Consider the following 15905-nt stretch of genomic DNA (forward strand, 5'->3'; position numbering starts at 1 on the left):
GCCACCACGCCTGGCTAATTTTTATTTATTTATTTTTTATTGTAGAGACGAGATCTCGCCAAGTTGCCCGGGCTGGTCTCAAACCCGTGGTCTCAGACAGTCCTCTCACCTCGGTCTCTCAAAGTTCTGGGAGTATAGGCATGAACCACCGTGCCCGGCCTTTTTTTTTTTCCCCTCACCCTGTCTTCTGGCTGGAATGCAGTGGCGTGATCATAGCTCACTGCAGCTTTGGAGTTCTGGGCTGAAGCAATCCTCCTGAGTAGCTGGGACCACAGGCATGCACCTCCATGCTTCGCTGTTACCGTTGTTATTCTTATTTTTTGTGGAGATGGGGTATTGCTAAGTTCACCAGTCTGGTATCAAACTTCCGGCCTCAAGTAGTCCTCCTGCCTCAGCAGCCTCCCAAGTAACTGGGACTATAGGTGTGTGCTGCCATGCCAGCTAATTTTTTTTGGGGGGGGGTAGAAAAGGTGTGTTGCTGTGTTGCCCAGGCTGGCCTCACACTCTTGGTCTCAAGCAGTCCTCTCATAGCTTTGGGATTACAGGTGTGAGCCACTGTGCCTGGCCCTGTTTTTTAATCTTTCATATTATAGCCTTAACTGTACCTTTCCTGTGTTTAGACACACAAATGCCATTGTGTTGCCGTTACCTACAGTATTTAGCACAGTAACCTGCCGTATAGGTTTGTGGCCTGGGAGGCATTGGCTCCCACATAGCCTAGGTGTGTGGTGGGCTGTGCCATCTAGCGTTGTATGCCGCACTCTGGTGTTTCCAAAATCACTGGACAATGCATTTCTCAGAACACGTCCCCATTGTTAAACGGTGCATGACTGTACTCAGTTCCCAGGGTGCATAATGTTCTCCTGTGCTTTGGGCACATCCTGTGTTCTGATGTGTGGCTTCTCTCCTCAGGTGCCACATCCTGGTGGCGGGCCATGCCCTCTTGGGCTTAGCAGATGCTAGCGGATCCATAGAGCTGCTCCACCTGGTGGGGTGTGAGGTCGGTGAAGGGGCTTGTCTCTGTGGGGTGGACCGGAATGGAGAGGGTGAGGGAGGAGGCTGTGCTGTACAGACATTTTTCTAGGACAATTTCTCTCCAGTGGTGAGCTGTACGTCAACGTTCTAAGATAGCATGGTGTCTGTTTTAAATTGTGCGTAGTTCTACATCTAACTCCAAAAGGAGGTTGGTCATCAGGAGAAGGGCTGAAGCGGTGGGCTGTTCCACCTGTCGGTGGATCTGAACTTTCTCTCAGGAAAGCCTGGGCAGGCGTGTCTGGCTTGCTGCTGGTGCTAAGCGCAGCACTGAGTTTCCTGTGTGAAAGTGGTGTTTTTCACTGACTGTCGGGAAAACGTGTGTCTGCCGTTGAGTTTTTCCAGGTCTCTTACAGGGATCATATACCAGTCATTGGCACAATGGCCCAATCTGTGTGTGAGGCGGAATCAGGGAATGTCTTATAGGGATGTCATGTAGTGGAGTGGCACAGACTGCCTCCAAGACTGTGCCTTACCTCTGTGGGAGGATGGGGCACACTGGTGTAGGTGCTGCCGGTGGACGGGGGCATCAGTCCAGCTCACCTTGGGCTTCTGGCCGCTGAGGACCTGAGGGGAAGGTGCCTTGCTTCAGGAGGCTCGGAGCTGTCTGTCGCCTGTCTCCGAAGTGAGGGCAGGCGTGTTGAGGGAAGTGGCCCAAGGAGGAGCAGGTGTACCCGGAAGGGGTCTTGAAGCAGAAGTCCAGTACTGACCGGCTTGTTTAGGAAGTAAAGTTTACAAGGAGAAGGAGAAGGAGAAGGAGAAACTGTCTCAGCAGCTAGTTGTGGCTCCTGAAATGGAAACCAGAGGAACGTCCCCACCGTGCCGTGTCTGTCTCCGGAGACAAGTATGCCAGCCCCCCTGGAGGGGGAGATGGCGACAAGCGTGTGCCACTGCAGCGTGCAGCTCGCACAGCGTCTTGATAGTGCTAAGGCTGTGCCACGAGCAAGTGGGTGTGAGGCAGGGAGGCCCTCGTGCCCCGGCGTCACGCACGCGGGTCCCGTGTGTGAGCCCTGTTGTGCCTGGCTCCGGCAGGGGTGCAGTGCCAGGGGAGAGCATGCCATGTACGGAGGGAGGGAGGGAACGGCAGCTGACCCAAAGGAGAGGAGAAGGGTCTTTCTGGGGGTCGGGGGCTGCTTCCCCTTGACACCATTCCTTTTTCCCCAGGAGAAGAGCAGGTGCATGCTGCAGCCATTGTCCAGGCTGGCCCTGGAGGAGCAGTGTCTGGCCTTGTCCCTAGACTGGTCCACGGGAAAAACTGGAAGGTACAGGCTAGGCTTGGCTAGGGCTTTGTCCTTACTCTGCGGACCAATTCCTGTCTCCTGCTGGGGAGGATTAAAGCACCTTCTATTAGCCACGCCTGCTCCCAAACCTGGGAGTATCACTGCCAGTCCTAATTTAAAAAGGAAAGTGTCCAGCATTTTAGATAAGCAGCAATAGTACTTTACCAAGCGAAGCCGATACTGGTTTCTTTGACAAGCTTGGCGGTGCTGTTGATCTTTGCCAAACACCCAAGTGAGTCTCTTGAGAGGCATGTTCATTCCCCGGACACCTTTGGGAACAGAAGAGGGTGACGAGTCAAGCTCAGCATGGCTCCTCTGTTGGTTCCCTGTGTCTAGGGCCAGCGAGCAACCCTTGAAGATCATCAGCAGTGACTCCAAGGGGCAACTTCACCTCCTGGTGGTGAGCGAGACGGATCCCAGACTGCAGAAAGTGGTCTCGTGGCAGGCCCATAACTTCGAGGCCTGGATTGCTGCTTTCAATTATTGGCAGACAGAAGTCGTGTATTCAGGTCGGCACTTCTCCCTGGGCACTGCCTGTGTTGTCTCTGGTGAAAGGCTTGATGAGGGCGGGAAGAAGAGAACAAGCCTGTGCCCGGGATGCTCTTCTGCTCATACTGGGGTCTGGAAGACTTTCTGTGGAAAACATATTTTCTGGGACAAAGGCTGTGGTGGGTACTCCTCGTGTGGCTATTCTTAGGAAGCAGAGTGCAGCTTGCCTCCGACGACCCTGGGGTGGCTGCGCCTGCCTCTGTGGTGCTCCCTGTCACAACCTCCACCACTCAGAAACCCACTTTCCACGCCTTCTGCCTGATGCCGATCTGTATGGTGTTTTGGATTTCAGATTTGTCTACTTTCTTTCTGGGTATTGTTTCTCCTCCAGAAGGAAGGACATGTGAGAGAAACAAGATGGCTTTCCTGGCCTTGGGAGTGGTGTGCATTTTAGGGATGCTGATGTGGGACAGAGAAATGGACAGAACTGGCCTCCAAAATGAGGAGGCTTTGGTCAGCTCTCTCTCAGGTGGAGAGGACTCATGGGAGGTGGGAGGCGTTGGTCTCAGAGGGGACAGAAGAGGAGCTGCTGAATTTGCAAAGAGCCAAAGAGAAGCTCTGACCCCCTTTTCCTACTCTGCCCGATGGGTGGTCACGGTCTAAGGTCCCAGACCAGAGGCAAGGCCAGGAGTGTTCTGTTGGACCAGAAAACAGCATGGTCTCATTCCACTCCCCCGGCCCCTTCACCAAAGCCACTCTTGCTGAGTCTCTGGTGATGGCGCGGTTCTCTGCCGGTGGCACCCAGCCTTTGTCTCTCGTGGCCCCCAGGACCGTCACCACGCCTTGCCCCTCCTCACCGGGTTGCTGCAGTGCCCACCTCTCCTGCTCTCTTCCTCCTGCCTTCTGGCTCTTTTCCCCTGCACACAGAAGTGTTGTGTCAGCTTCTGTCTGGACCCTCTTCCCACTATCGCTGCTCTCCTGACTTCAGCGACTGTCTCTGTTCCACACACAACCACATTTTGGTAATTCAACCCAAGATTTATATTCAGTTATCTTGCCGGCGACCCTCCCCCTTCTAGGATGTGTCCTGGGTACCCTGTGCTCTGTTGTCCAGTGCTGGGCTGTGTATTCTCTGTGCCACGCTCCTGCAGACCTCACCCCCTGCGTTCCCCGTCACAGGACCTGGCCTGGGTGCTCAACCCAGAAACCTGGAAGTCATCACTGACACCTGCATGCCCTCGCCCCCGAGTCCCAGCCTCCATGGCTTTATCTTCTGAGTGTCTCAGGATTGACTGTCTTTGTTCTCTTCCTTGCAGCCTCCTGTCCAGGCCCCCACTCTGTCTGTTTTGTTCCAGCAGAGTGATGAGTGATGGCTCCACGCTCCATCCAGTCCCCACAGTAGCCAGAGCAATTGCGTTAAAAGCATGCCACAGTTACGTTTCCTTCGCTGTTAGAGCCCCGAGGCCTGCCTTTGCAGCCTTGCTCTGGGCGACTCCTCTCGTCTCTCAGTCTTACTTTCCTGCAGTCTCAGTGTCTCATCCCCTGACATTTCCTTCACATGTCCGTTCTGCTTTTCTGACTGGCTCAGCTTAAGATGTTTTTTTTTTGTTTTGTTTTGTTTTGTTTTGAGTTGGAGTCTCACTCCGTCGCCCAGACTGGAGTGCAGTGGCTGTTCCCAGCCACCGCGGCCTCCACCAGCTGGGCTCTGGTGATCCTTCCGCCTCAGCCTTCCAAGTAGCCGGAATTACAGGCATGCACTACCATGCCTGGCTGATTTTTTGATTTATTGTAGAGATGAGCTCTCACTGCCCAGGCGGGTCTCGAACCCGCGGGCTCAGGCAATCCACCCACCTCGGCCTCCTAAAGGCGTGGGATTACAGGCTGAGCCACTGAACCCAGCTAAGATGTTCTCTTTAGAAAACAACCCGAGCACTCATCCTTGCCAGCCTAGTAGGTCTGACCCTCTGTCATTGGTCTCGTGGCACCACATGCTCACCCAGTGATGATGACGTGTTTAAGGCTTGCCTTTCCCTGTGACCAGGGTCCTCATCTGTATTGTTTGCTGCCACACCCTTGCAGAGTCCCTGAGAACCATAAGGACTTTATTTTTTGAGGTCCCTCATTCTTGGATTAGTTCTGCCTTGAAGCTTAGCTAATTCACAGCAGGGCTGTGGTGGGGCAGTGATTTAATAATTCAGGCCTAATCCATTCACTCAACAAATATTCACTGAGCACTTGTTAGGTGCCAAGTACTTTATTTCTTTTTTTTTTTTTTGAGTTGGAGCCTCACTTCGTCGCCCAGGCTGGAGTGCCATGGCAGTGGCACACTTGTCTATCCCAGCGTCAACCTGTTGGGCTCCAATGATCCTTCCACCTCAGCCTTCCAAGTGGCCGGAACTACAGGCGTGTGCTGCCACGCCTGGCTAATTTTTTATTTATGGTAGAGACGAGGTCTCGCCAAGTTGCCCAGGCTGGTCTTGAACCCACGGGCTCAGGCAGTCCATTTACCTCGGCCTCCCAGAGTGCTGGGTTTACAGGTTTAGCCACCGAGTCTGCCATGCCAAGCACTTTCAAGGTGATAGGGATACATCAGCAAAGAAAACAGAAGTCCCTGCTTTCATGGAGCTTACACTGACTTGGGGATTGTACAAAAAATGGCATAGGCTGGACGCGGTAGGTCATGCCTATAATCCCAGCACTTTGGGAGGCCGAGGTGAGAGAATTGCCTGAGCCCACGGGTTCAAGACCAGCCTGGGCAATTTGGCGAGACCTCATCTCTATAATAAATCAAGAAAAACTAGCTCGCCGTGGTGGCACATACCTGTAGTTTCGGCTACTTGGAAGGCTGAGGCAGAAGGATTGCCTGAGCTTGGCAGGTTGAGGCTGCGATGGCCATGAGTGTGCCACTGCCCTCCAGCCTGGGCAACGGAGTAAGACTATGACCCTAAAAAAAAAAAAAAGGCCAGACTTGGTGGTTTAGCCTATAATCCCAGCACTTTGGGAGGCTGGGGCAAGTGGATTGCCTGAGTTCGTGGGTTTGAGACGAGCCTGGGCAACTTGGTGAGACCTTGTCTCTACAACAAAAAAGTAAAAAATTAGCCCAGCGTGGTAGCAAGCACCTGTAGTTCTGGCTCCTTGGAAGGCTGAGGTGGAAGGATCACCAGAGCCCAGCAAGTTGACACTGTGGTGGCCATGAGCATGCCACTGCACTCCAGCCTGGGCAATGGAGTGAAACTCCAACTCAAAAAAAAAAACCCAAAAAATGGCATAATCTACAATAAGTAAGGAGACCACACAATGTGACACATGCTTTGGAGAGAATAAAGGTAGAAGAGGGTAAACGGAGCAGAAGCAGACTGTCCTGTTACAGAGCATGGTCAGGCGGGCAGGGGTGAGCCTGGTATGGCAGGGAAGCCGGTAGTTGGCATGGCTGGGATGACCCAAGGAGGTGGCAGAGGAGGAGAGGGCGAGAGCTAAGGTAGCAGGCCTGAGCACAGGGCCTTGTGGGTTTCAGGACAGCCTCTGGCTTCTACTGAAGTTGAAATGGGAGCTCTTGCAGGATGCTGAGCAGAGGACTGACATATCCTGACTTATGCTTTAACATTTAATAGGATCTTTTTGGTTAATTTGCTGAGTATAGCCCATAATAGAGGGAGGGCAGAGTCTGGAGACATGTTATCCGGGTGAGTGGTGTGAATGCTGCAGACCAAGCTGGGGCAGTGGAGGTGAGGAAAAGTGGTTGGATTTTGGACATGCCTGAAGGTAGATCCAGTAAGGTTATCTGATGGAGTGGATGAGTGGGTGTGAGATACATAAAGAAGCTTTTGCCCGCTCTATGCAAATTTACCTGAGCCAGCTGGTTCTGCTGGTCCACTTGATTGTAGGTCATGTTTACCCCATATCGTGTCAGTTATGGGAGTCTGTAGTGTGTTCAGTCAGTACCCATTAGGTGGAACGAAGGAAGGGAGATCAGGTGGGTAGATGAATAGGTGGTGAGTGGATGGGAGGAGGACAGATGGATGAGTGGGTGAGCAGATGTGTGGGTGGATGAGGATGGATAGGTGGATGGAAGGATGGATAGGTAAAAGATACATGATGGCAGGGTGGATGGGTGAAGGACAGATGATGGTGGGTGGATGGGTGGATGGTTGGTGGCTGGCTGGATGGCTGCAAGATGGCGAATGGGTAGATGCATGGTGGGTGGATGGGTGGTGGGTGGATGGGTCGCGGTTGGACAGGTGGACGAACGGGTGGGTGAGTGGGTGGGTGGATGGGTGGGTAGATTGGTAGATGACGGATGGGTAGCAGATGGTGAATGAGTGGCAGATGGTGGGCGCATAGTGGGTAAGTGGGTGGATGAGTGGATGGGTGGGTGGAGTGGTCAGGCCCAGGCATTTTCCTCTTGCCCTCTTCATCCTCCGTGAGGGCTCTGCCTTCACCTCCCTTCGGGATGCCGCTATCCACCCTAAGTCGTAGTGTTGCTTTTCTTTAGAGACTGGTTGTGGTTCAGTGCACCAACCCTTTGTTCTTCCCATTCCTCTAGCTTCCCTAAAGCAAGTGCAGGTGTGTTTTTTACTGTAAGGTTACGAGGGGTACTTCCCTAAAATCACTCGGGGGTGTGCTACAGTTTCCAGAACCTTAAGCAGTCCTCATGTTTGCTGCTCCCCGTGGCATTTTCTGTTCGGGGATCTTGGGCGTAGCAGCTCTGGTTCTTGGAAGCTAGGGGCTTGATTGAGCCTTGTAGAAGGCAGGCTAGACAGGAGACCTGGTCATTCTCCTGGGTAATGGCCATGAGAGCTTCCAGTTTTCCACTTTCATTCCTACGGACATAGCCTGTCCATTTTTCCCATTTTTATCGCAGGCCGGCCCTCAAGTCTGCAGGTAGTTGGGCAGTGTGACCATTCCCGGGGCTCTCCTATTCAGGTGGAAGCCTGAAGCCACCCAGGAAAGTGACCAAGAAAACTTCCTCACAGACCACATGGCCTCGTGAGAAGTGGCCATTTCCTGTCACCATGGCCGTTGTTGACAGGCTTCTCTGTTCCAGGGGGAGACGACGGCCTTCTGAAAGGCTGGGACACCAGGGTACCTGACACGCCTCTGTTCACCAGTAAGAGGTAACTGGCCAGCGGGCCTGACTCGGCCCTTCCCGTGGCCCTCCCTGGACTGGTCCCTGGATGTGCCCCTACCAAGCCCCGCTCAGGCATCGCCCTTCTGCTCACAGACACTCCATGGGTGTGTGCAGCATCCAGAGCAGTCCCCATCAGGAGCACCTCTTGGCCACAGGAAGGTGAGTCCCTGAACGGCTCACAGGGCTCCTTCCCTTCCCCCTCTCTCGTGGCCATCCTGGTGTTTACCCTGGCCAGCTCTCAAACCAGAGCGTAGGTGTCTGGGTTTGGGAAAGGGGACTTTGCCCTCACGGGGTGAGTGGGTGGGTCTCTGGGAGGCATTCTCACCACCTGGAGCTGTGGAGAGAAGGGGGCATGGTCTGCCTGTGTGTCCACTATGGCTCTTGGTTCCAGCTACGACGAGCATGTCCTGCTGTGGGACACGCGGTGCATGAAGCAGCCGTTGGCGGACACACTGGTGCGGGGCGGGGTGTGGAGGCTTAGGTGGCACCCTTTCCACTGCCACCTGCTCCTGGCAGCCTGCATGCATGGTGGCTTCACGGTCCTCAACTGCCAAGAAACGACAGGTGAGTGGATCTCCCAGTTCCCTGTCCCTTGCCCGGCCAGGGTCACACCCGGGCCCAGCTGTGATCTGGACCTGCACAACTCCAGGGTTGCGGCTTCTCTCTACTGTGGTTTCCCCAGCAGCTCAGTTACTCTGGTTCTGCGTGTCTTTTAGCAATTCTCTGCCCCAGGGGCCCTCCAGTCCCGAAGCTTTGCCACTTGTCACTCATAACCATCCTTGCCCAGCCTTCTCCATGTTTTTCCTGCCCAGTTTGTCCCAGTGCCCCTGCTCCCTTTCCCACACTCTCAGGCAGAGCCTGGTGTTGCGGGGAACCCTGCCTCTGCTGTGCCTGAGCCCTGGACCTGGCTTGTGGGGCCAGCCTCTGGGATGGTGTCACTCCACGAGTGTGCCCCAGGAGGGCCTTGGAGCCGCCTGGAGATCGTGACGTTTCTCTAGGTGCCAGCCCCATGCTCAGAACTGTTCCATGTTTTCGCCTCTCTCCTCAAGCCCCAGCATCCCTTTCTGCCTCCTCACTCTCAGCTCATGCGTTTCCTTCTCCTCCGCCCGCCACTCCAAAGAGCAGCAGTCACAAAACCACCGCCTCTCCCCACCTTGGAGCACACCACCTGGAAGTGTGCGTGCCTTGGCCTTCCCCTGCCCCTCTCCCTCAGGCGCCTTCGCTGCCCACCTTGTGCCCCAGGACTTGACTTCTCTTCTGCGTCTTCAGTTTCTCTGCCTCATCTGCGTAACTGCTGCTATGGGAACATGCCGAGTCTCTCTCATCTCAAAACTGATCTACTGTATTAACGTAGACATCTGCAGTGACACATTTTCCTTTCTGGGCTGCTTTTGTTGCGTCTTGCATGTTTTGGTTTGTTGTATCTTTATTTCCATTCATCTCAAGGTCTTTTCTTAGTTCCCTTGTGATGTTTTTTTCTTTGACCATTGGTTATTTATGTGTGTGCTCTTTAGTTTCCACATTTTAAAATGTCCCAGATTCCTTTCTGCAATTGATTTCTAATTTTATTCCATTGTGGTTTGCTTTTTAAGTTTATTGAGTCTTGTTTTGTGGCCTAGCATATAGTCTGTCCTTGAGAATGTTCCGTGCACTTGGGAAGAATGTGTTTGGCTGTTGTGGGTGGGGTGTTTAGATGTCTGTTAGGGCATGCTGCCTTACAGTGCTGTTCAGATCTTCTAGTTCCTTGCTGATCCTTCTGTTCAGTATTAAAAGTGGGTTGCTATTATTGTTGTCTTGAGTTGGAGTCTTACTCCATCGCCCAAGCTGAAGTGTGATGGCATGATTATAGCTCACCACAGCCTCGACCTGCTGGGCTCAGGCAATCCTTCTGCCTCAGCCTTCCAAGTAGCTGGGACTACAGGCATGTGCCACCATGCCTGACTAACTAAAAAAATTTTTTTTGTAGAGACAAGGTCTCACTTTGCTATCCAGGCTGGCCTTGAACTCCTGGGCTCAAGCGAACTTTCTGCCTTGGCCTCCCAAAGTGCTGGAATTACAGGCATGAACCACTGTGCCCAGCTTATGCTACTATCTCAAGTAATGCTCCGATTCCCTCTTTTAACCTCCAGCCAGCAGGTCTGTAGGTTTCATGCATGACCTCTTGGTTTCCACCTGTTCCCCATGTGACACTGATGAACTTAGTCTTCCCACTTCCTTCCACTCTCAGTAGCACTTCTTTCTACTCAGAACACAGAACACATCATTTGCAGGTTACCTTCCCATCTTTGTCCTACCTGTGTTTTCCTCCTTCTTGGCTCACAGTTGAGTGTTTTCAGTGCTCCCGTTAGTCCTCATGCTTGTAGTCCCTGGCTGAAGCCTCTCGAGGACAGTGAGCTCTGCATTCCTATGTGCTCAGTACTATTTTCCGTACCCTTGATATTTGAAGAACTTGCCCATTCAGTCTCTGACCTGCTTTTCCTTTGTTTGAGTTTCTTGAAGGTGTTTCTGTACTATTTTCCTGCTTGGCTGCTGCTGTCCTTGCCTTATAAGTGATTTGCTTTCTGTCTGGAGGACCTGATGATTTCTTTTCAACTGCTTCTTTAAAAACTGTAGTAAGCCTGTGTGTGGTGGCTCAAGCCTGTAATCCCAGCCCTTTGGGAGGCTGAGGTGGGAGGACTGCCTGAGTCCAGGGGTTCGAGACAGCCTGGACAACTTGGTGAGACCTCATCTCTACAATAAATCATAAAATAAGCTGGGCATGGTAGCATGCACTTGTAGTTCCAGCTACTCAGAAGGCTAAGGCGAAAGGATCGCTTGAGCCTAGCAGGTCGAGGCTGCAGTGGCCATGAGCGGCCACTGCACTCCAGCCTGGGTGACAGAGTGAGACTCTGAATCAAAAAAAACCTGTGGTAAAATTTATATAACATAAAATATGCTTTTTTTTTTTGAGTTGGAGTCTCACTCTGTCACCCAGACTGGAGTGCAATGGCCGCTCATGGCCACTGCAGCCTCAACCTGCTGGGCCCCGGCGATCCTTCCGCCTCAGCCTTCCGAGTAGCCGGAATTACAGGTGCGCGCTACCACGCCCGGCTGATTTTTTGATTTATTGTAGAGATGAGGTCTTGCTGCCCAGGCGGGTCTCGAACCCGCGGGCTCAGGCAATCCACTCGCCTCAGCCTCCCGAAGGTGCGGGATTACAGGCTGAGCCACCGAGCCCGGCTATTAAATCTGTTTTCTCCAGAAACTCCAATTCTGTCTCTTGGCACAATTTCAGTCCTTTTCCTTGGCCCTCTCACATCTCTCATCACATTTTTCTGAGCTGTTTTCCTGCCATTTTTTCACTGTCCATCATTAATGTTTGGTTGAATCTTTTTTCCCTTGCGTGCCTGTAGTTTATGTTTTTAAAATGGCTTGTCTCCTTTCAGTCTTTCTTTCATTCTGTGTTTTTGCTCATTTCTGTCCTGTTTTTCTTTTCTTTTTTTTTTTTTTTTGAGTTGGAGTCTCACTCTGTCACCCAAGCTGAAGGGCAGTGGCATGTTCTCGGCCACCACAGCCTCAACCTACTGGGCTCCAGTGATCCTTCCGCCTCAGCCTTCTAAGCAGCTGGAACTACAGGCACGCGCTACCATGCCCAGATAATTTTTTGATTTATTGTAGAGACAAGGCCTTGTCAAGTTGCCCAGATTGGTCTCAAACCCGTGGACTCAGGCAATCCTCTCACCTCAGCCTCCCAAAGTGCTGGGATTATAGGCGTGAGCCACTGCGCCCGGCCTGATTTTTTTTTTTTTGAGTTGGAGTCACACTCTGTTGCTCACGCTGCAGTGCAGTGGCATGTTCACGGCCACCGCAGCCTTGACCTGCTGGGCTCAGGCGATCCTTCCTTCTCATCCTTCCAAGTAGCTGGACCACAGGTGCATGCAACCACACCTGTCTGATTTTTTGATTTATTTTAGAGACGAGGTTTCACCAAGTTGCCCAAGCTGGTCTTAAACCCCTGGACACAGGCAATCATCTTGCCTCTGCCTTCCAAAGTGCTGGGATTACAGGCATGAGCCACCACGCCTGGCACTGTCTGAATTTCTGTGCAAGAGAATCCTGCAATAGTCAGGCCCAGACTGGACTTTCGTTGGAGCTTCCTCAGCTGTCTTTCATGTCACCATCCTTTGTTCCTGCCCAGCTGGCAGCACCCTGGGAGCCAGCAGGGGCGTTCTCCCAGTCAGTACTGACCTACGCTGCTTCTCATGCCATTCCACCCTTGGGCTCACCTGCATCTGCCTGGACCTCTTTTCAGCCTCTCCAGAGATTAACCTCCAGTTCTGGGCTGCAGTGGATATGGGGTCCCTGTCGGTAGAGGCTGGGGGAGTCTGGAAGTGTGTGATCCTCCCGTCCATTCCCATGCTGCCCTCAGAGGTCCTGTCGCGTCTGCCTGCCAGTCCTTACTGGAGAGCTGCAGCGAGCATGGTCAGGTGGCTTGTCTCCTGGCTCCCTTCCCCAACCCAGCAGGCCCCTTCTCTTTCTGCCCAGTTGCTCTCAGGTGTGTGACTACTTTCCCCCTCCACGTTCTCTTTCCTTCTCATCTGTTGTCATTTTCTGTCCTGGGCCTATGCTGTTTTAATTCTCTCTACTGTTCTTTATGGGAAGGAGAGGAGAAGAGAAACAATGGTGTTTAGTTTACCATCGGGTTCTCTTCCTCCCTGCTACCTGGAATCCTTTCTCCTCAAGAATTGCCAGCCCATCTTGCCACACCCTGTCTTGTCCTGTCCTGCGGTGGCGTCTGGTCCCAGCTTGTCCTTTGTGCTGTTGATGCAGTTGATAGCCTCTACACTTAGCTGCTTGGATATCAGTGGCAGCACCTCAAACAACGGTTCTGCCCCAGCTCCGCTTCCTAATGCTCTAGAAGGGCACCTCTTCCTTCAGCTTTCTCAGCCCAGAACCCACGGGTCCAGCCTTTGTCTCCTCTGGTCCCCGTTCTCCCTTCCCCTCAAGCTCCCTATCGGCCTGTCCCAGGTCCAGTCAGGATACCCTTCCAGGTGTCTTCCGTCTGATGTCCGTCACCTCCTCACAGAGCCTGGCTACCCTGGGCTCTCACCTGCACATCTCTGCTTTGCTCTTGGCCCACGGTCGCTCGGCAGGGGCATCTTGAAAACCACGTGCCATTCAGGGTGTCCAGTGGCTCTCGCGTCTCCCGGAACGCGCCCACTCTGAGGCTTGCGGGTCTGCCCTGCCTTTTGCCGGCCGCGGCCTTGCCATGCCACACCCCCGCCCCTCCGTGGCCACGCCAGTCGTGCTGGCTCATTCGGGCCCATATACCTGCTGGAGCAGAGCAGCTCCCTCAAGTCTTCCCTCCTCAGCTCTTGGCCTCGGCACCCACTCCTGAGAGCCTTCCCGTTTCCTCACAACCTTCACCACATGACAGTGTCTTCCGCCATTGGCTGGCATCTTCCCCACAAGTCGTGAAGGCTGTGAGGGCACAGACTGTCTTGTGCCCCCTTCTGAAGCTGGGGAAAAGGTCCTGGCCAGGAGTGGGTGTGTCAAGTGACTGCTGGATGAAAGCCTGGAGTGGGCCTTTCCTGCCTGACAGTGCCAGTGCCCAGGGGGACCACAATGGCCTCCCCTGGGGGCTTCCACCCTCCAGGGCTACCCCATGCATGCTGCTGAGGGCCTCTGTGGCTGTCTCAGCAAGTTCAGCATCTTGTTCCTCCCTGGAGCCCTGGGGAGGGAGCTGGCCTCCTGCGCTGGGCTATGCGTCCTTGGTGTGCTTTGTAATTCCAGCGCCATTCTGTTCTGCCCTCAGCCTGTCTTCACCGGTGCTCATTCTGGTTTTGGTTCAGATCACTGCCAGCATTAGGCCCTGCACTTGAGAGGTGGGGGTGATAGCCCTTTCAGAGCATGGTGAAAATCAGAATGGCCACCTGGCCCTCTCAGGCCAGGTCCAGTCGTCTTCCACTAGCTTCCTGCAGGCCAGTCTTGGCCTTGCCTGCTGGACTTGACCCTCAAGTGTGGGCACACCTCACGGGTGCTTTTCCGGTCATGATGTCTTGCCCCTTTCTGGGCCTACGCTCCTCTCTCGTCTGCCACAGCCATTCATGACGACACTGCTGGTGCTGACCCTTGTCTGACTCCTTTCCCAGCTGAAAGCCAGTCAGTGGGACGTGCAGAGCCCTGTGGGCATGACGGTGCCTCAGCCATTGCTGCCTGCTGCCATTCTGCATACCTGCCTTGGCCTTTCTCACCCATCCTGTACCCATGCCCTCTTCCTTGTATGTCCCTTCTCTCCTGTCTAGTTCAATCCTCTTGTCCTTTGCTTTTAAGTCTTGACGGGATGTATCTTCCTCCAAGAAGCTTCTGCTGATTTCAACGCTGGGGATAAGCACCCCTCCCAAGCGGCTCTGTAAACCCAGCCAATTTCCTGTCTCTGAGGCCTTCTGAGCTTGCACCACAGGGCGAGTGTTTTCTTCTCCACCTGGTGCCTCCATATGACTCAGTGGCTGACCCGCAAGGGGCTGCTCTTGGTGGAGTCTCAGTGTGAGGGGGGTGGGTCATCCCTTGGGACGACCCGCTCGGGGTAATGCTGCTTCCTGTCTCTTACTCCAGAGAAGCAGGAGGCGATGGTCTTGGGGTCCCACACATTGCCCCACTCGCTGGTGTACGGAGCCGACTGGTCCTGGCTCCATCCTCCACAGCTCGCCTCCTCATGGTCCCTTCGTAGTGGCATGGGAGGCAAGACGGCAGACCAGAAGGTTGAAGGCGAGCCGCTAGCACCCTCTGTGGAATGCGTCGTGCGTGATGATGGGCAGGGCTGTGCCCGACTCCCAGGCAGAGTCAAGCCACTCACAGAGGACACAGGGCAGAGTGGTGCCCGACTGCAGGCCACGGCAGCTCAGGCCTGTGCCTGCAGCCTGTCCCTGGAAGAGGCGAATTTGGATGCTGGTCTCCTGGCCACATGCTCCTTTTATGACCATGTTCTCCACCTCTGGAAGTGGGAGGCGAAGTGGCCTCATCCCGAAGACCACGCCCACAGATAAACCAGGAGGGAGACTCAGAGCTGCCCACAGGCAGTGTCACTGGAGATGCTGCCTGCAGCCCTGCAGATGACTGGCTGTGGAATCTACTGTAGGCAGTCGACAGCTGTTGGCTTGTCTTAGAAAACAGACTGCTGGTGCTCACCTTGCCTGTGACTCCTTTCCCAGGTGAAATGATTCTGCCTGGCAGGTGGGGGAGGGGTGAAAGACTTGGTTCCCAGCTTGCAGGCTGGTTAGTTTTTCAAATAGATTGTAAATTTTAGCCCTTCTTATCTGTTTTTTTTTTTTTCTTCAGTTGGAGTCTCACTCTGTCGCCCAGACTAGAGTGCAATGGCCGCTCCCGGCCACCGCAGCCTCGACCTGCTGGGCTCCGGCGATCCTTCTGCCTAAGCCTTCCGAGTAGCCGGAACTACAGGCGTGCACTACCACGCCTGGCTAATTTTTTTGATTTATTGTAGAGATGAGGTCTCGCTGCCCAGGCGGGTCTCGAACCCGCTGGTTCAGGCAATCCACTCACCTCAGCCTCCCAAAGGCGCAGGATTACAGGCTGAGCCACCGAGCCCGGCTCTTTCTTATCTGTTTAAGCAACTATTTATATTAGTTAAATGAAATGAAGTTTCTTTGAAAAAAAGTTTACTTATAACACCAGAAATATTTTTTTTTTTTGAGTTGGAGTCTCATGGTTGCCCAGGCTGGAGTGCAGCAACACACTCATGACCACTGCAGCCTTGACCTGCTGGGCTCAGGTGATCCTTCAGCCTGAGCCTCCCAAGTAGCTGGAACCACAGACATGTGCCACCACACCTGGCTCAGCTGGCATGCAGTGGCATGATGACAGCTCAGTGCACCCTCACACTTCTGGGCTCAAGCAATTCTCCTGCCTCAGCCTCTCAAGTAGCTAGCTAATTGATTTTTAATAGAAATGAATGCCGGGTGTGGTGGCTCACATCTATA

The 15905-nt window shown here is 53.6% G+C and overlaps 1 protein-coding gene across 2 annotated transcripts; it reads left to right on the forward strand.

Moving 5' to 3' along the window:
* The first annotated feature begins 948 nt into the window (after positions 1 to 948).
* Positions 949 to 15219, forward strand: DPH7 (diphthamide biosynthesis 7). 2 transcript variants are annotated; one of them, XM_021709094.1, is made up of 7 exons: positions 949 to 1000; positions 2197 to 2294; positions 2649 to 2821; positions 7846 to 7915; positions 8023 to 8088; positions 8321 to 8493; positions 14524 to 15219. In XM_021709094.1, the coding sequence occupies exons 2-7, from the start codon at positions 2212 to 2214 to the stop codon at positions 14952 to 14954; spliced, it is 996 nt and encodes a 331-aa protein (XP_021564769.1). In that variant the 5' UTR covers positions 949 to 1000; positions 2197 to 2211; the 3' UTR covers positions 14955 to 15219. The 2 variants fall into 2 exon arrangements, with proteins under 2 accessions (XP_021564769.1, XP_021564770.1); XM_021709095.1 differs by lacking the exons at positions 949 to 1000; positions 2197 to 2294; positions 2649 to 2821 and adding exons at positions 3774 to 3823; positions 4118 to 4233.
* The last annotated feature ends 686 nt before the right edge of the window (positions 15220 to 15905 follow it).

The sequence above is a fragment of the Carlito syrichta genome, unplaced genomic scaffold (assembly GCF_000164805.1).
Source record: "Carlito syrichta isolate Samal-C Ts95f unplaced genomic scaffold, Tarsius_syrichta-2.0.1 Scaffold158146, whole genome shotgun sequence".
NCBI classification, from domain to species: Eukaryota; Metazoa; Chordata; class Mammalia; order Primates; family Tarsiidae; genus Carlito; species Carlito syrichta.

Excerpts from the sequence above, each read along its gene's own strand:
- DPH7 (XM_021709094.1), top strand. The coding sequence starts at position 2,212 with ATGCTGCAGCCATTGTCCAGGCTGGCCCTGGAGGAGCAGTGTCTGGCC. Across the intron at positions 2,822-7,845 it reads GACAGAAGTCGTGTATTCAG|GGGGAGACGACGGCCTTCTG; the intron begins GTCGGCACTTCT and ends TCTCTGTTCCAG. Across the intron at positions 8,089-8,320 it reads CACCTCTTGGCCACAGGAAG|CTACGACGAGCATGTCCTGC; the intron begins GTGAGTCCCTGA and ends TCTTGGTTCCAG.